General features: G+C 40.0%; 1 protein-coding gene across 1 annotated transcript in view; it reads right to left on the bottom strand.

The window, feature by feature from the left end:
* Nucleotides 1-20,821, bottom strand: part of spock2 (SPARC (osteonectin), cwcv and kazal like domains proteoglycan 2) — a 288,070-nt gene that overhangs the window by 45,444 nt on the left and 221,805 nt on the right. Inside the window, exon 3 of the mRNA XM_051922933.1 lies at nucleotides 98-212. Within this exon, the coding sequence (XP_051778893.1) occupies nucleotides 98-212 (115 nt within the window). The remainder of the gene's footprint in view (nucleotides 1-97; nucleotides 213-20,821) is intronic.

Here is a 20,821-nt window from a genome sequence, read left to right as displayed (position 1 = left end):
TCATGGTGGGCCTACAGGAGAGCACCAATGTTATTTTCCTAAGTGAAAATGCTGGTTTTACTGATTCCTGTAGAAGAAAGAGGGTTAAACTGCTCACCTGTGCTCCAGTTTCTTGCGGTTGATGCACATCGCTCTCTGGTATCCCTGGGCAATGCAGACCTTGTGCCGACTACATTTCACTTTCAGGCATGGATCCTTAGTGGTGTCCACATCTGCAGGCAGAGAGTACTGTAATTTAGGGTCCCCTGTCATGAAAACAAGCTATACACATCGTGGAGTTCTGGAAACGTATTCATTCACTCCTTCCATGCTGCTTCCTTACGTCAGCATAGGCACACATCATAAGTGGCAAAGATGCTAGACTGAAAACCTCAACACTACACATTTAGCTTCATGCTACTAAATCATTTTGAGCACTCTGACATGTCAGTTTAGTGACCTGTGCTCTGACTGTAAAATATACAGTATACATTTATAATACCTTATAACAGTGATCACTCTGTTAGGCATTATTCAAAAAAGGTACAGAAAATGGAAAATTCTATAATTTCATTAGAAAAAGCATGATACTGCCACTCTTTAATCATAAAAAAATAATGAGCCTATGACAATGAGGGAAATTCAAGGAGAGATCTGAAATCATAAGGCGCAAGAGACAAAAATGCAGAACAGAACTTGAGCACAACAAGACTGGCTTTTCATAAATTATTAAAGTAAAGAGCAGGCAGCCTTCTTAATGCTCATTCAGCCTGATTTTGCATTGGCATGCTGATTGCTTCTTTTACACACCCACTTAATGCATTTCAGGCTGACAGTGAACAAGAGCCAATGCTTGTAGTAACAGGCACGTGCCAGGTGCCAGTCCATTGCAGGGCACAGTCACTGATACTAGATCCATTTAGTGTCGCCAGCATCACAAACATAGCTGTCTTAGTGAGTAGGAGCAAAATCCACACAAATGCAAGTAAACGCAATTGGCGTTAAAAAAATACTAAAAAGTATGCAAAGTTTTGGCAGAGACACCCATCTGTAGGAATCATAAAATGTGATCATTTGTTATTTAAACTATTCAGAGCAGAAATCTACCATTTTATTACACCCAAGGCTGGGTATGACCTCTAGCTGCAAAAACTGCTCTGAGTGAAAAACACTCACTTGGATTGTCAGAGAACTAATACATTCATTTCAAGAAACAAGAACCCACCAATAATCTGGTGATTGGAGCAGATTAACCATTGACAGTCCTGGTTATTGGTTCATCAGTTATCGATGAAGTTAAACATTTTGCCTCTTCAGAAGACACCTGCATTGTTCTTTAAATGGGGTTCATATGGACCCAGGCCAAAATATTTCAGGTAAGGAAGACCGACGTCTTAAGGTAATGCAGTTATATTTACTAATCATGGTGTAGGACAGTGGCAAGTAGCAATTCCAGCGTACTCTGTACACATGACAATAATGACCCTGCAAACCCATAATAAGAAGACAAACAGCAAGGGCACAATCATTAGTGAAAATAGCAAAAGTGATGTACATCTCTGCTCCCAAGGTTGGGAAACAGAATAAGGCAGACAGACAAAATTGATCCACAACTATGGTAGAAATGCCAAAAACAGTAAGACATGGTCTATTCAGACGTCAGGTTCACGGTATCAGGGAGCCAGAGCAGCAGGTACAAGGCATGAACCTTCCATACATTCCAGTCCATCATGGGGTACACTCTCTCTCTCTCACACAAACCCATGGCCAATTCAGAGTTGTCCAATAACCAAACCAACAAGACTTTGGAGTATAGGAGGACATGACAACATCAGGAGTAAACCCACATGAACACAAGGAGAACCTGCCAACTCCACACAAGCTGAATTAACCCTGGGGGTTACTGTGAGGCAACAGTGTCAATCGTAGTCAGTCTACATGAATTTTTTGAGGTTTGGATAATCATTTACAGGATATCAAAATGCTATTGGGTATATTTCTTCTAATGATGGTTCTCAGTATAGGAAATTTAAATCACTTTTCTTTCTAGGAAACACAGCTGTTTACTTCTGTAATATGTTTAAAGTCAAAATTTATTAAACATAAGCAAGTCCAATCTATATATATTAGAATTTTGTGTTTTTGTTGGCTTTTGCCAGCTGTTCTTAGTCTAATGTATTCATTCTTTGAAATTTAACCATTAGTATATTTAATAACATTTATTAGTATACAAATATGTTTTATATAAATATATTAGTAAATGTAATAACATTTATTAGTATACAAATATGTTTTATATAAATATATGCACAGTGTGTGTAGATACATACACAAGGTGATCAAAAAGTTTTGAAGCTGACCATCAATAAAACTAAACATGCAGTCACTGGTCTGTGGTTGACTTGACGTTTTCGTCTTCAGCGCAGCCCTGTACAGTAGATTGGGGAACAGGTAGGAGTCACATGGGGCTGCCTCTGGAGAATATGGTGGATGTGGCAGATCTTTGAACCTACTGTTTCAAACGGAGGCCTTACCAGATCAGATAAGACTTCTGCATGCGACTAGCTGAAGTACAAAAGTTAGAATTGAGTAGGCGGCCCCAATGGCCCAGGGGGTAGAGGTGTGAAGGTTGCTAAATCATTGGGAATGACATTCCACTAGTCTAAGAATTGTGTGAGGAACTGGATAAACTGTGGCCTGCAGATGCATGCTGCTGTCTCTCTGCTGCTCTATGTGGTCAGATTGTATGTTTCTACCATTCCTTCCATGGGCCATGCTGGACCACATTAGACCAAAGATTGATCACCATACAAAGATAGAGAGCCACTTTGTAGCCTAAGTGCAAAATGAACAGATTATCCACATTACTAAACGAGAATGGTAAACCGGATGGACGCAGGGACATCCGGCAATGGGCCGTGGACGCAAAAGACGTACTGCGCAGGCGCCCCACAAATCTCCCAAACCCCCCCTCCCCCCGCAAGCAACGGGAACCGGATGGAATGCAGCGTAAAATAAGAAACCAGGCGTCACGCACAGAAAAAAGGAGTCAGACGCCGTTGCACATGAAACGGGACACACAAAGAGGAGGATTCAACAAGCCCCTAGCACACAAAAAAAAGAAGCCGCGATCACCACACAAAGCCCATTGGACATGAAACGGGACAGACTACGGCCATAGCACACGAAACGTACACAAAAACGACGATTCAGACCCTCGACCACAGTAACATAAATAACAAATGACACACAAAGCCCCATTTCTAAATGAACCGTCCGTATTACACATACGTCATCTCAACACGTTCACACTATGCAGCATAGGTGGATCTCATTACAATAAGGCACTATTAACCATTCAACCGCAGAAAAGGCTCCATATTAACAGTGAGTGCGATCCTCCTTATTACTTATCCATATTTCTAACGCTGAAGAACAAACAATTCATGAATTCACGATCACGGGTACAAAACGATACGGCTCGGATAACGGGACCAAACACACGAACCCGCATGAAAAAAAACAATACACGTCGGCTACAACGCGCTTCTGAAACTCTGGAAGAAAAAATGTCTCGGCTCCAAAAACGCAAAGCTCAACTAACACAGTTACAGAAACGAACCCAAATGGACAGACACACTGAACGTAGACACATGCAGCGCGCGTCTCACAGTGCTGCATCGAAACAGGTACGGGTTCAAAACGAAACACCTCCCGTCTCAGACATACAGAAACGGCAGCGAAGGGACAAAATAAATAAACGCAGACGTCTACACCGCGCATCTGGAATGCCGGAAAACAAGCACACAAGGCTCCAAAAAGAGAAAGCTCAACTGACCGACATACAAAAACGGGCAAGGCTCAATACAAACAATGCACGCCGTAAACTACAACGGGCTTCTCACACAGCACAGGCAAATCGATTACACCTCCAAAACAACACGTCCCAAATAATGGACATACAACGATGCGCCTCTCAAACGGCATAAGCAAAACATACACGTCACGGACATCAACGACAGACACCTGCTAAACGCTTGCGCCAGTTAGCTGACAACGCGTTCAATAATGAGTCCACTATTCAGGAAAATTCATTCGGATTAATGAATGTCATTTGCAATCATTGTCATTCACTTAACTTCCCTGAAGAAACAACTGGCAATACAAGTAATGAATTTACACGTTGTTGTCAAAAGGGTCAAATTAGACTGCCTCCTTTACATTCATATCCTGAATATCTACAGAAGCTTCTAACTAACGATGTACCTGAAAGTGAAAACTTTATGAACTGCATTAGATCCTACAAATCGGTATCCACTATGAACATTAACAGTAGTACTGCACGTGACATCCGTCTTGCAAAACTGTTAATTATTGATGAATGTACAATGCCATCCACTCACTTACTCAACACCATTCATAAACTTCTACAAACGTTGATGAATAATAATATTCCCTTTGGAGGAAAGGTACTTTTATTAGGAGGAGATTTTAGACAGTGCTTACCTATTGTTCCACATGCCATGCGCTCAGCTATTGTTCAGTGCACCTTAAAATACGCAGACAATTGGCATTGCTTTCAAAAGATACAGTTAGTACAAAACATGCGATGTCCAGATCCAGATCATAACAATTGCTTATTACAACTGAGAGATGGTACACTCACCAATACAGATAGACTTCACCCAGATATTATTACAATTCCTCAAGCCTTTATCTGCGACGACTTAGTTACAGAGATATTTGGAACACCAATCTCATTAGACCAAATGCCCCTTTTAACACAACGCACTATATTATGTCCAAAAAATATTAATGTGGAAAACGTAAATACCCAAGTCATTGCATTACTTCCTGGAGAGACACAACTCTTTCTAAGCTCTGACAAAGTTGACTCTGATCACGACAATAACCATCTTCATTGACCTTACAAGTTCTGACCTGGAATTACCTTTTACACTTAAACGGTGTGTACAAAGAAATTTTCCAATTAACCTTTACACTGTGCCACACACTTTATTGTTTGCTTTCTATTTGCATCATCTACACCTTCACACTATTCTATATCTCATTCATACATCACGCTCTTTGTCATTTCCCAACACCAGGGGTTGGCGAGCGAAGCGAGCAGGGGGCGGAGCCCCCTAGTTACTCAGATTGCACCAACACTCATTTTTACTCTCCTCACATTTTAGGCATAACTGGAAATCTGAAATTAATCTGTGTATGAATACAAAGTTTAACTGTCTTATGGTCTGAGAAGCAGCAGTCAACCTGACAGTGACCGGGATTGTAAGAGTAAACATAGATGGATGGACTATAGAAAGGATTTGGGACATTCTCTTCAGGCCTACATAATATAGAGTCTAAAATGGAAAATAAGGTCACTATAATATCCTACCACCACAAAACACAAGGTAAGAATGAATCTTCAAAGACATATTGAAATTCAGTGACAGCAGCAAATTACTTACTTTTGCAGTTTTTGGCATCCATATTCACATTATGCTGACACCATAAAATTTGTGATTCACATACTCTTTTTTTTCTTAGGAGACTGCATTCCTTTAATATGTATACAGGCACCCTTCACATCTTCTACAACTCTGTGATGGTCAGTGCAATTTTATATGCTGTGGTGAGCTGATCTGGTAACATCACTTCAACAGAGCGCATTAAAAGGGCAAACACAGTTATAGGACACACTACGGACCACCCTGGAGGTTGCAGCGAAGGACAGACCTAAAACAAAACTGAGTGCCATCATGAACAATGCTTCACATCCCCTCTCTGAAACACAAACACTGATTATCTTCAGCCAATGAATTATTCAACAGAAGTGCGTTAAATGCTACTGGAGCTCCTTTATACCGTCAGCAATACGTCTGCACGCCTCACTGTGACTAAGACAGACACTTTTCTTTTTTTTAATCGTCTTCCTTTTTAAATTCTTCTGGTGTGTGTTCACAAAATAGTATCTATCTATCTATCTATCTATCTATCTATCTATCTATCTATCTATCTATCTATCTATCTATCTGATGAGCTTCTGTAAAAAGGCAAATTTCGCCCTGTGAACAAATAAAGCTCTTTCTATCTATCTTCAGCCCACAAGAAGTAATTTTTGGCCACATACCAAATCAGCTTCTTTTAGGGTTAGGTTCAAAACGTTTTAATCCACAAATACATACACACATGAACAACGTACCCAAAGGAATAAGTATATTTATTTTGAAATTCCAAAAAGATCTGAATGGGAAATACTATGTCAATTATCTTTCTGTCTTTGTTTACTTCTCTACACAATTTCAAGCCTAATCATGTATCTTTTCTACTGATTTAGAAATCTGAAAATTCACTAAACTCCAGTCCAGCTATTCATAAACAGCAGAACACTGCTGCCTGGAAAGCCTCAGTTCTCTGATTATCACAAGTCGGTTCTCTCAGAAGAGCTCATCATTTCTTTTTTCCTTTGGTAGAAGGTGTTTGCAAGTGACCATCATGGCCTCTCCTGACTTTAGAGTGTTTTACCAATCATCTGATGACTCCTAGCAGTCACGCAGGGGTCTTCAAGTCCACTTTGAAGTCATTCGTGAATGTAAGCTGTGGGGATTTTCTCTTTCACATGAAATTCAACAATTGCATGTTGTTTCTTGGACTGAACTCATAACTGAGGTAGGCGATGTCACCTTTCACTTACTGTGTGACAACAGATGGAATTAGGAATTACAGTACCGTGACTTTCAGTATAGGGGATTTGTTAGTAATTCTAATATGCTGATTACTTTTGATGCACCTCTTGTATTAATCTCTCTGAATATAATGAAGAGTGCTTTTGCATTCAGTATTTTTGTTTTATTCCATCTATACATGTAAATATGCATATCACACCAGACTTGTTAATGGTAGAGTGCTATTTAAGAATACAATAAAATAAAATAAAATGAAGAGCAAATCAATTATGTGGTATTCTAGTATATGCTGCATCATTTGGTCACTTTTTCCATATAACAATGCATTTACTTTATTTTGTCTTGCTTCCTTAACTGGCTCAAAATGCTTCACTGACTGTCAGTAAAACGGAAGTGCAGACATCACTAATATAATATGTTAAATTGTTATCCAACACATTTACATTCTTTCCAAATATACATAATTTAATTTCCTAAAAGTTTTAATACAACTTCGTACCATCTGCTTACAAATGCTTTTGTGTTTTTCTTATCAAACTGCAGTCTGTATCAATGAGCACTGTCTCCAGACATTTTGAAAGTTATATAGTGAGATTTTGGAAGGACTTCCCACCCAGATATGCAGCTCAGCGAGAAGGACATGGAGTTCAATTAGCACTACAGCTAGAAACTAATCCATCCTTCAGCTTACTGTGTGCCCTAAGATCTGATGCTGATACGGGTGTATGATAATAAGCACCTGTAATTCTATTTCCACAGTGCAAGATTTCTGTTTTTACGTTACCTTGCTTCTTTACACAGAACTATGTTGTCTTTCTTCTTGAAGAAAACCTAGTTTCTAGGCAAATGTTTGTTATGTTCATTAGATAAAAGAAATTTTAACATAGCATCCTTATACTGTATAAATAAATAAGTCAAATTAGATGAGGGAGAAAATATGTAAAACGCTTCTCAAATTTTGAAGGAAAAACACGTTATGCTCAACCTTGGACTTTATGTTTTTATTATTCTCAAGAAAACCTGACTTGCTTTAATAATTTAACTTGCACTGTAGTGGGCTGGAGGTCCGTCCAAAGCGGTCTTCTCTCGTAAAGCGCTGTTGGTCAGACAGTCACTTAAGTACTGTGACTCTTCAAAGAAAAAGTAGAAAATGAAAATGGATGGTGACATGGAGTAGCTCACTGGGAGGCAAGATGACAGTGCAGAGTGAGCATCACACCTCCCTGTGACAACAGTCTCTCGCAGAAAGCCTGCTAGATTCATAGTTGGATGTGCCACAATAGATCATTTGGAACATGCAAAGCTCAGTGTCACGATGTATGCATGTTGTGAATGATAGGGGACATCACAGAGCCCCAAACCCTGGACGCAACTAACACAAATACAGTCTCTAGTTCAAGCACAATGATTTTATTCTTTCCAGTACCTTCACACCACACAATAAAGATTTTTCCTCTTTCTCTGTCCTACTCTTTTTCCTCCAAGCAAGTGTTGTCCTTTGCCTCCTGACTCCGACTCGCTTGGGTGAGGTTGAGCGGCTTCTTTTATCTATGACCCAGGAGCACCTCTGGTGCTAGGGTGTAGACTGCTGGAAGAACTTCCAACAGATCAAATGGGAGTCTCTGAGAATAGGGATTACTAACCCCAACAGCTCCCCCTGGTGGCCCCCACGGGACCTAACAGAGCTGCCCCACTGGACTACAGGTCCCAGTATACCCTGCAGGTGTCCATGTCGGAATCTTAAACCAGGGATGCTGCCATCTAGTGTACCAAGGGATAAAGGATACAAACCTCCTTCCATTATATTGACCTCCCAGCTAGGTAAGGGTTTCTGTTCCTTCCTGGATGGAAAGCCCGCCCATCATTTTCCATTACTATGGTGTTTGGGCAAGGAATTATCCTCCATCCCCTTTGGGACACTTGTCAATCAATTATGGTACTCACAATGATAACCATAGTTTTTTCCAAATATTATGCTTCTTCCTCTCTGATTTTGGCAGCATCTCTTTCTAACATTTAATACATGAAACAGGATATCTGCTTCAATTTTTGTCAGGGTGTGTTATAAACAAGCCACTTTTCTGCAGCAGGTAGTCAATTTTTTTAAACGTGCTCCAGTTCCTTACTAAAGACTGCTCTTTTCAGATTTTGCACATTCTCCCTGTGTGTGACCTTCCTTCTCTATCACAAAGGGGTTCGTTGTTGACTGGTCCCGAGTCAGTCATGTGTGTTAGGGAATAAAATTGTATGTGGAGTTGCTTTATCTCTTAAGGCCATTGCGTAAAAGATCCCCATGACCTGTAATGAAACAGCTTGTTTAGAAGATGAACAGATGAACATCTTACGTAACCTGATGAAGGAAATACAAATACAAGTTCTAATATAAAAGACCTGAGCCCTCTCTCTTCACGTATAAAACATACCAATATTAAGTCTCTCCCATTTCACAGCAGTTTTCCAAATGTCAAGATCCATATGATTTTTGGCTGTTTCCTTGTTTCTCCTGGCATTTCCCAAGCTGTTTCTTCACCAGTATGAACTCTAATTTCTTAACTTGGTGAATCTGTTAATCATGTTGCACCTAACAAAAGAAGAACTTGCATACATTGTTTCTCTTCTTGTATTTTCATTGTTGGAGCTTTGCTAATGCAACACGAGGCCACATACAAAACAGATACATTGTCTAAAAAGCTACACGTGCCTTTAATTAAAGTTTTTCCAAAATGAAAGCACTGCCCGGATATTCAGTTGCTTGCAGCTGGCAGTGTACTTTGAAATCCTGGCTCAGTGGAACTTCGGCAGACTCTCACTTTTGTGCTCTGCAGAAGGCTGCACTTTCTGTATACCTGATTCTCTTTTGTGTTTGGGCAATGTCAGCAATGTGCTTAATACTCATTTCCCAATTTACCTAAGAAATAAACAAAGAAGCTCTTCTTCACCCCAGTTGACAAACATTATCCGTAATTGCCTTTCTTTGGCAGAAAATGCTTGAGGGCCAAAGACTTGTCTAATGATGTAGCATTTCTTTTGTTTCATTTATTTTGTGAAGACACAAAGCCGAACGTAAGCTGAACTGTACAGGATGGAGTAAATGCTTTTCTTAAATCTTGTGGTGGGTTAGCCGATCTTGATTTATTTTTTTTACACTTTTTTCTTAACTGTCAACAGATACTTTTCTGGGTTTTTTCAGCCAGTATATACTTCGTAGTGACAGTAATCATCGCAAGAAAGTATAGCAACACACATTACAAACCCACCTGATCCAGTTCAACATTATGGAGGGCTGGCATCAGTCCCAGCAGCAATTGGTGCATGACTGGGACGTGCCTAGACGGGGTGCTAATCTGTCACACACATACACACACACAGGGTCTAATTGGAATCACCATTTAACACATTTATTTGAAAACATGGGGGACACAAAGACACTGGGAGAACACACAGCCTCCATATGGGTGACTTCTGGGTGTTATGAACTTGAAGTTCAAAGCACTAAAGAGTCCTGCAATTTTTAAAAATGCCCAAAAGAGGGGGTATACCATCAAACCCAGGCTATATACGTATAAGGGCAAACATAGGATCTTTACAAAATAAAAAGATTTATTTTCTCAGAAAAAGGTCTCTTGAATAAGACTGAAGATCCGTGGAGCACAGAAGACTAAAGGAGTTGCCTAAATCAATAATGTAATATTTAAGTAAACAACGCCCTGATACACAATGCAATGGAGATGTCAAATAAAAAGCAATAGGTCAAAAGTTCCAGAAATCATAAAGCACAAGCAAAAGGAAGAAGTAAACTCATAAGCTACATAGCAAATTTCAATGAACTGCCAAGAACAATGGGAAGCACTCACCTTTATAGGGCTGAGCACAGTCCCTGGTGGTGATATGCAGGTGGTCCCGCCTCCTTGGGAACCACCAACAAAACACAAAGCACATAACAAAGGCTTAGATACACAGACGATATAAAAAACAAACAATAATGGAAATAATAAATACAAGCAATATTACCATAAACAAAAGAATCGAAAATGGGCAAAATAGACATAAAACAAGAATTTGAACCCCAGTTAGGGTAGAGAGGAGCCCTGGCTGGATGTGGGATTCAAGCCCAGGACATCTAGTGTGTGAGATGGCAGTGCCTTTAGATGTGCTACTCTTTACTTAAACCGCTTGGTCCAAATTAAAATTACAGGGGACCACAATCTGTTCCTACAGGATAGAGTGCAAAACCAAACCAGCCTGGTGAAGGTGGAGGTAACCACTCCATTATTGGGCACACTCATAAACTGTTCAGCAGCATGGGAAAAAACGTGAGCATTACAGACATTCTTTTTCATTTTAGTTTCACTCTAAACTGAAGATAATGAACTCAACTCATCTTACGAGAGTACATAGTAGGTACAGTATGTTAATATTTCTCCAAGTTGGTAATGCAGCACCAAGAAGTACACGGTATTTTGGGAAATTAGTACACCTCAAACCCTACATGAAAACTTACATTTCAGATCAATAACAAGATGGAACTCAAAATCACCAAGCAAGACACCTCACATGAACACAGGAAAAACATACAATCTCCACACAGAAGGCATGTCAGCTGAGACCTGAACCCAGGCAGGTCTTCTCAGTCTGTTTATTGTCAAGCACATAGTGAGAAGTCAAGCAAAATGACACCTTTTATCAGCTAACTAAAAAGATTACAATATGCTAGCTGATAAAAGGTGTCATTTTGCTTGGACTTCTCACTACATTCATAATGGCTAACACCCTACTAACTACTTGTCAAGCACATGAAAAAGTTAGTGCTATATTAGAGGCCAGCGGGCCAGTCAGGATGATCCAACTTGTGTTCCAGCCCTTATGCAAGTAACATGAGATCATCGCTGTTCTACCCATCCTCTTGTGGATGTGCCCTTTAAAGGTCCAGTGGACTCACAAAGCAGGCAAGCCAGATTAAAAGGTTCCTTAACATCTCCTGTTGAGGAAATCTTTGAAATAAGACAATGCACAGAAAAGCTGTTCTGGTCGAAGCAGAAAACTAACAAGCTGTTCTCAGACTTCTAAATGCACTTTCAAAAGGAAAAATAAATTTGAGTTGTGCTGTTTTTTATGGTAATAATGGCTGATACTGAGAGAAAATGAAAAAGGCCAGCTAGCTGTGGTATATGACACTGAACTCCTCTTTGTGATAACATCCCTCCTGGCCACACAAAGCTTGCTGTCTTACTTATTCTTGCAGGGGAGTCTAAACAGTGCAAAAATATAATGGTACCTGAAGACTTGAAAGCAAGAATCCATTGCAGGAGGAAAATGGCAACAATCATAAAGTTTCACTGTATAATCTTAGCAAAAGCTTCAAAGAGTTTTGAAAAGCAGAGGAAATTTGTTAATCAAGAAAAATCTATGCAAAGTCAAGCTGTGCATAAGCTAACAGTCAAATTTACACTGTCTGCAAACTCTGGAAGATAGATCTTCGGCTTTGTCGCTGACATTTACTTTTCAATAGCCTATGATTTGTACAGATTGCATTGTGTAGCCTTTCCATGGTATGCGCTGTTTTCTATGAGTCGCCACATTTCGGCAGGATCAATGGCTCTCTCTGAGTTAATTTACACTGATGTATCAGTGTGATGGAGGCATTAATGGCACACTGCTGTTTCAGCGTAGTGGACACCTGTCAGAGTGTGAAAGATCTTTGCTTTAATGCTCACTATCGCATTGATTTCCTCCAGAAAATTAGACAGGAAGGGAGAAATGCACAAGAAAGTTACAATGAGGACAAAGCCATGAGAGCTATTTGCTCATTGATCTGACAGTAAAATTACAGCTGATTAACTTTCCAAAAAGTTGCAACAATAGTCACAGTGGTAATCATTCTCATCCAAATGTGAGTCAAATTATAGATGGGCCAAATACTGTATGAAGCATTCCATCTAGTTTAGCATCCTATTTTTTCTTTTTCTTTTTTATAGGTGCCTGAATACTTTGTGCTGTTCCTTTATATTCAATTCAGTTTATTTTTGTACAGTGCTCCTCACTGAGTGCAGGCTCAAAGTACTGTAACAAGTTTACGAGTAAAATGTGATTAAAAACTTTAGAAATGACTAATTACACAATGGGTACACAATAAGACACAGAACTGTTAAAAAGCACAGTAAAACAAATCAGTTCCAATTTAATTAACATAAATGGAGCCCAGCAATGTCTGTCCATCAATGAATTGTTAAATTATCCACAGCAGTAGAGTGTTGTACCGTGTTAGCCATACATTGACACAGGAGAAAGTCGGGCGAAATGACACCTTTTATTGGCTGACTAAATAGACTACAAATGCAGGCTTTCGAGGCCTGATGAAGAACTAACTTGTAATTTAGTTAACCAATAAAAGGTGTCATTTCACCCTACTTTCTCTTGTTAAATTATCAACAGTTGCCAACAGAGAGAAAAACAAGAACTCCACTCACCAGCATTCCTGGAGAATATAAACGTCTGGGGAGTTCCAGGGTCAATTATATGAGAGAAAGTCAGAGACAAAGTCAGACACAGGCCGAGTTCTGGAGACCGAGGACACCTGGCCCCTCAGCTCCTCCTGGGCATTCTGTTCTGGGCCGTCTAATGTGACATCTGAATCTTTCCAACTGTTGATTCCTTCATATCATCTTTAAAGGTTAAGAATGGATTTTTCTGCTTTTAAATACTTACGGATTCTTTACATTAGAGTACAGAAGAGGTCTGTTAAAAGGGTTCTGAAACATGCTGTGCATTAATAATAAAATATAATCGAAAGATTCAGGTTGGATAGATGTTCATTCCATTGCTATTATTATTATTATTCGTGAGCTGAACTAGACAGAATTCTTCATTCAGTATTTGCCCCATCTATAATCTGACTCGGAGTTTGATTTATATTAGCATAAAAGAAGTGCTGTTGCTACCTTTTTGCTGTTTACACTCCAACAATCTGGAATACTTTACCAATAGAGATATGCCAGGCTAAAACTGTGGGACAAAAAAAAAAACTCCAATAACCCACTTTTTAATTTGGCTTTTTTGTTTCTACATTTTTGTTGCACTCTTAATAGATTATTTAGGCATTGAATTATCATATTCTTCAGGGATTTGCAATCTTCACCAATCTCTACTTTTCTCTGTTTTCTTTTCTGTTTTTTCTGTGGTGGCATTTTGCGCCAACACCACCTGATTGAGGCACCATGTAGCAGCCTGTGATGGTCAAATGAAGGCAAATGACCCAGCTGTCTATGTGGAGAATCTCCTCTGGGATGAAGCCTGGAATCAATGAGGAACGACTTAAGGACATCTATATTAGGTGGAATATTTATTGTGTTACTCATTCGCTATTATTTTTACCTAGTTTAATCTTGCGGCTATCTCTTTGACATTTTGTAAAGCACTTTGAGCTACATGAAAATGTGCTATAGAAATAAATGTTGTTGTTATCCACGCTAAGTGCCTTACCAAAGTGTAAACCAAGGGTATCCGAGTTTGCCCATGAGGGCTGCAGGTTTTTGTTCCAACCCAATTGTTCACTTAGAAGCCAATCCTTGCCCTTAACAGGCCTTGTTTTTTAATTGCACATCATCTTAATGCTTTCATTTTGCCATGTTAGATCATCCTTATATTGTAGAGTTTTCCTTCCTGATGATGTAATACAAATGATTCATTGCCTGAAGCCAAGGTACATTATCCATCTTAAGATTGTTCCTTTTTCCCCAAAACCCTTCTTAACTAAAGTAGGATGTAAACTTGTTTATACATTAATGACTAATCCAGACTAGTTGTTATTCCTAAAGAGCTTCTTTATTTGGATCTTGTCTGCAGGTTCTGTTCACGAAAGCCAAAGGTCACCCATCATGGCAAAAGAAAAATCATTGACATCCTGGTCAAGACAGTGCTGTGGTAAACTTCACTCTTCAACCCTTAAAGGGCACTTCAGCTCTGAAATTTGAGGCTTATGCTGTTTATTCAGTGGGTTACAACACATTCCTCCCAACCTTTCACTAGACATTCCAGTCCAGCCAAATCTGGATAAGACACGCTACGTATCCAAGGTAAAAGTCAAGATTAAAACTGTCATTGCTATGGTAAAATATTCTCAGTTTTGTCAAATAATCAATTAATTCAGTCTTGTTGCATGTGCCGGTGGGTGCCTATAGGTTGACAGCAGGTATCCACTCCATGCATGCTTGCCCACTCCAGTACTGAATCCACAAATCATGGTTGATGGGTGATAATGGAGCTCACATCGCAGGATGTGCACAGTTGTGGATGGTTCCTAGGAATTTATAAGATACACTTTTGATGTGTACACAAAACATCAGGAGGACTTTTGATTTTTTTACCTGAATGCTGATATTGTTGTGAGTGCTATTGTACAGAACATCGCTAGGAAAACTGGGCATATGCCTTCGCCATGATAAAGTGGAATATGTAGTGGCACAAGTAAAAATCTTTGGAATTAAATTACTGGTGGAAACGAGACAAAGACTTCATCTGGTGGGTTTGAAAGCATGAATAAATATTAATAAAAATGTTTCACTTGATCAGCGTATAGATCCATCCATCCATTATCCAACCCGCTATATCCTAACTACAGGGTCACGGGGGTCTTCTGGAGCCAATCCCAGCCAACACAGGGCGCAAGGCAGGAAACAAACCCCGGGCAGGGCGCCAGCCCACCACAGGCATATAGATGTTGTTTCTGATATTTGCGCTGTTTCCTACTTGACATGTTAGTTATGTTTTAATTATCACATCATTATCCTACTGCATGCACTACACGTCATGTTTCCATTCAATGTACAGTGGTGTGAAAAACTATTTGCCCCCTTCCTGATTTCTTATTCTTTTGCATGTTTGTCACACAAAATGTTTCTGATCATCAAACACATTTAACCATTAGTCAAATATAACACAAGTAAACACAAAATGCAGTTTGTAAATGGTGGTTTTTATTATTTAGGGAGAAAAAAAAATCCAAACTTACATGGCCCTGTGTGAAAAAGTAATTGCCCCTGAACCTAATAACTGGTTGGGCCACCCTTAGCAGCAATAACTGCAATCAAGCGTTTGCGATAACTTGCAATGAGTCTTTTACAGCGCTCTGGAGGAATTTTGGCCCACTCATCTTTGCAAAATTGTTGTAATTCAGCTTTATTTGAGGGTTTTCTAGCATGAACCGCCTTTTTAAGGTCATGCCATAGCATCTCAATTGGATTCAGGTCAGGACTTTGACTAGGCCACTCCAAAGTCTTCATTTTGTTTTGTCTTCAGCCATTCAGAGGTGGATTTGCTGGTGTGTTTTGGGTCATTGTCCTGTTGCAGCACCCAAGATCGCTTCAGCTTGAGTTGATGAACAGATGGCCGGACATTCTCCTTCAGGATTTTTTGGTAGACAGTAGAATTCATGGTTCCATCTATCACAGTAAGCCTTCCAGGTCCTGAAGCAGCAAAACAACCCCAGACCATCACACTACCACCACCATATTTTACTGTTGGTATGATGTTCTTTTTCTGAAATGCTGTGTTCCTTTTACGCCAGATGTAACGGGACATTTGCCTTCCAAAAAGTTCAACTTTTGACTCATCAGTCCACAAGGTATTTTCCCAAAAGTCTTGGCAATCATTGAGATGTTTCTTAGCAAAATTGAGACGAGCCCTAATGTTCTTTTTGCTTAACAGTGGTTTGCGTCTTGGAAATCTGCCATGCAGGCCGTTTTTGCCCAGTCTCTTTCTTATGGTGGAGTCGTGAACACTGACCGTAATTGAGGCAAGTGAGGCCTGCAGTTCTTTAGACGTTGTCCTGGGGTCTTTTGTGACCTCTCGGATGAGTCGTCTCTGCGCTCTTGGGGTAATTTTGGTCGGCCGGCCACTCCTGGGAAGGTTCACCACTGTTCCATGTTTTTGACATTTGTGGATAATGGCTCTCACTGTGGTTCGCTGGAGTCCCAAAGCTTTAGAAATGGCTTTATAACCTTTACCAGACTGATAGATCTCAATTACTTCTGTTCTCATTTGTTCCTGAATTTCTTTGGATCTTGGCATGATGTCTAGCTTTTGAGGTGCTTTTGGTCTACTTCTCTGTGTCAGGCAGCTCCTATTTAAGTGATTTCTTGATTGAAACAGGTGTGGCAGTAATCAGGCCTGGGGGTGGCTACGGAAATTGAACTCAGGTGTGATACACCACAGTTAGGTTATTTTTTAACAAGGGGGCAATTACTTTTTCACACAGGGCCATGTAGGTTTGGATTTTTTTCTCCCTAAATAATAAAAACCATCATTTAAAAACTGCATTTTGTGTTTACTTGTGTTATATTTGACTAATGGTTAAATGTGTTTGATGATCAGAAACATTTTGTGTGACAAACATGTAAAAGAATAAGAAATCAGGAAGGGGGCAAATAGTTTTTCACACCACTGTACATTTTATTATGCATGTATTTTCTATTACTCATTTTAAACATTTATATATACTTTTTACGCATAGTACCAAAAAATGTAATTGCTGTTTGGAGTATCATATCAGTCAATCAACAATACGTAGTCCCATTATGATGCAGCAGAGGATTCAACATGAAGCACTATGATGTTAACTATCAGACAATGAAAGACCTTCAGGAAATGGTCACAAAAGTGGCAGTATTGTTTGCTCACATCCTTCATTAGATTGTTCATTATTCACTAAGTTAGTAATTCCCAGTGTTTCACTTTTTTCTCTTACTTTTCTTTCCAAATATTTTGTTCCAGAGCACACTTCATGATGACCACACACAAGTGTAAACGGTACCCCATTGTGAATTGGCACAACTAGAAACAGGGAATGTAGATGTTTAAGACCAAAAGAAGCAATTAAGAATTTGGAACCTTAACAAACGAGTTAAAAAAAAATGAAGTACAGAAATACGAATTGAGCAGTTATTGCTTCTGCAGCAATAAATGGCTTCTATCTAGGACAGTGAGATGGGACCAAAATCCACAGCCACTACGGCCCTCCAGGATCAAAGCTGAGCAACTCTGGTGCTGACCAAAGTGGATTACTACTCAAGTGGGTTCCATTACTGGACTGAAACACATCCTCTGTCCTATACAGATGGCCACCCACTTACAAGAAAGGGGGCTTGTTATGCTATCAAGTGTCCTTGCATGATATACTACCAGTTGAAGATTTTGCCAGATCTTCTCCTACAAAACCTGAACTTAGAATCAGTTTTTAATTGGTCACTCTGTCGAATAACCACTCAATAGTTCCAGCTGACAATAAGCAACCTCAAGGCCGCTGGTATGATAATCTTATCAAACTAATGAAAACCATAGCAACACGCTGAAGGAAGGAATGTGCTGTATATGAGCTTGAGATTTTCCAGACTGCTGGCAGAACACCCTGTAATGACATTAGGGACTGTACATAATAAAATGAGAGGCATGGTGGTGCAGTGGTGGGGGCTGCTGCCTAATTGTAAGGTAACCAGAGTTTTTGTCCCAGGTCCTCCTTGAGTGGACATTTCATGTTCTCCCTGTGTCTGCATGAGTTTCCCTCCACTGATCAAAGATATGCAGGTTAGGTTAATTGACAACGCTAAATTGGTCCTAATGTGTTTGCCCTGCGATGGACTGGCACCCTATCCAGGGTTTGGTCTTGCCTTGCGCCCTAAGCTAACTGGGATGGACTCCAGCCCAACCCTGTGGCACTGGTCTGGGTTAAACCGGTCAGAAACTGACATGACATAATTAAAATGATCCTACCTGCATGCTGATGTCCTTTCCCTCACAGTAGCCTTGTGGCTAAGGCACTTGACTTTAAACCATGAGTTGCCAGTTGAATTTCAGCCTCTCACTCATCTGTGTGACCCTGCACAAGTCACTTAACTTGCTCGCTCCAATCATAAAATTATATATGTTGTACTGTTGTATCGAACTTTTGAAGTGTCTTACAGTGGCATGCAAACATGTAGGCGCCCTTGATTAAAATGGCTGTTACTGTGAATAGTTAAGTGAGCAGAAGGTCAACTGATCCCCAAAATGTATAAAGTTAAAGATGACACATTACTTTTCAGCATTTTATGCAAGATTCATGTATTGATTTTGTTTTGTACAATTGTGCAGTGAAAGAAGGAAAGGCACACCAAGATATTTGAGGTCTCAGATAACTTTTCCCAAAGTCTCAGATCTTAGTTAGCTCACCAGGGCTGTGGCTTGTTCACAGTCACCCCCAGTTGATGCAAATTGCAAAACTATATAAATTCTGACTCCTCAAACCTCATCCCAACAATCAGCAGCCATGGGCTCCTCTAAGCAGCTGCCTAGCACTCTGAAAAAGTAAAACAATTGATGCTCACAAAGCAGGAGAAGGCTACAAGAACATAGAAAAGTGTTTTCAGGTAGCTGTTTCCTTAGTTCATAATGTAATTAAGAAATGGCAGTTACAAGAAAGGTGGAGGTCAAGTTGAGGTCTGGAAGACCAAGAAAACTTTCTGAAACAACTGCTTGTTATAAAGGCAAATAAAAACCCCCATTTGACTGCAAAAGACCATCAGGAAGACTCTGGAGTGGTGGTGCACTGTTCTACTGTGCAGTGACACCTTAACAAATATGACCTTCATGGTAGAGTCAGCAGAAGAAAACCATTCCTGCATCCTAGCCACGAAATTCAGCACCTAAAGTTTGCAAATGAACATCTCAACAAGCCCGATGCACTTTGGAAACAAGTCCTGTGGACTGCTGAAGTCAAAATAGAACTTTGTGGTCACAATGTGCAAAAGATCGATCATGCTTTGGGCATGTGTTCCAGCCAGTAGCACGGGGAACATGACATTGGTAGCGGGAAGAATGGATTCAAATAAATACCAACAAACTCTGCAAGCAACCATCACACCATCTGTAAAAAAAATGAAGTTAAAAAGGATGGCTCCTACAACAAGCTACGGTGATGATCTGAAATACACCTCAAAATCTATAATGTGTGATAACTCTAGGGGGAGTGCCAGCCACACAACCCGACACACTTACGAAGCCCACGCTTTTATTTGTTATTCTCCAACTCAGCATACAGCACCTTACACAGTTCTTAAATCACCAACAATAACTCAGTCCTTTTCTTCTTCTCTATTTTCCTTCTCTTTTTCTCTTCTGCCACCTTTACTCCTCCCTTTGCAAGCTCTGATCTCCAACTCCCAATTCCGGCTCTCACAATGGAGTGATGTCCCCAGGTGCTCCTTGATGATCTTCTGGCAGCACTTCCTGGTGTGGCAGAAGTGCTGCAGTCCATGGCTCCGGAACCGTCCAAGCGCCCTTTCATGTCCTGGGGAAGGTATTGCCTCTCTCCCGGTCTTCTCATCTTCCAGGTGTCCCGGCTGAGCAACAGCCCCAGCCATCCACCACAAACGGAATAGCCAATGGTTTTTCCACAGCCTTCACAGTCCCCCAACCTAAACATCATTGTAAATCTGTGGCTAGATCTCAAGAGCAGTGCATGCAAAATGGTCAAAAGAATGTTGCAGAATTAGAAGCCTTTTGCAAGGATGAATGGGCAAAAATACCCAAAGTAAGAACTGAAAGACTTTTAGCTGACTACAAAAAGTGTTTACAAGTTGTGATACATGGGGGTCTTACTAAGTACTGACCATGTTAGGTGCCCAAACTTTTGCTTTAAGCCCTTTTCATTTTTTTTTTGGTATTCTGCACTCGTGAATGATGGAAATAAAAATGTAACCTTGCTTAAAATATTTAAGAAATGTGTCATCTTTAACTTTATGCTTTTTGGTGATCAGTACACCTTCTGCTCATTTAACTATTCACAGTAACAGACATTTTAAGTAAGGGTGCCCACACTTTTGCATGCCATTATAGAATGATGCTCACCATTGGAAGCTGATAACTAAAATAAAAGGTTGATTGTCTGAATCAGAGGCATTAGACCTAAATAGGACAGAGTACGAGCCAGCATTGTAGTCTGGGGGAGGCCATCGTTCCAATTCTAAAATCGTCCTGGGTTCCCATTTAAGACTACAAGCCACGTCCTTGTAAACATCATTCTAGTTTAAAAATAAACCTTTATTTTTAATCAAAGTAAGTGACAAACAGACTACTGAAGAAAGTTGATGATAAAGGAAGCTGACAACAGGACTGGCTAT

Source organism: Erpetoichthys calabaricus, chromosome 2 (assembly GCF_900747795.2).
Source record: "Erpetoichthys calabaricus chromosome 2, fErpCal1.3, whole genome shotgun sequence".
NCBI lineage: Eukaryota > Metazoa > Chordata > Cladistia > Polypteriformes > Polypteridae > Erpetoichthys > Erpetoichthys calabaricus.
Note: the sequence above shows the minus strand (reverse complement) of the source record. Positions and strands in the feature narration are given on the sequence as shown.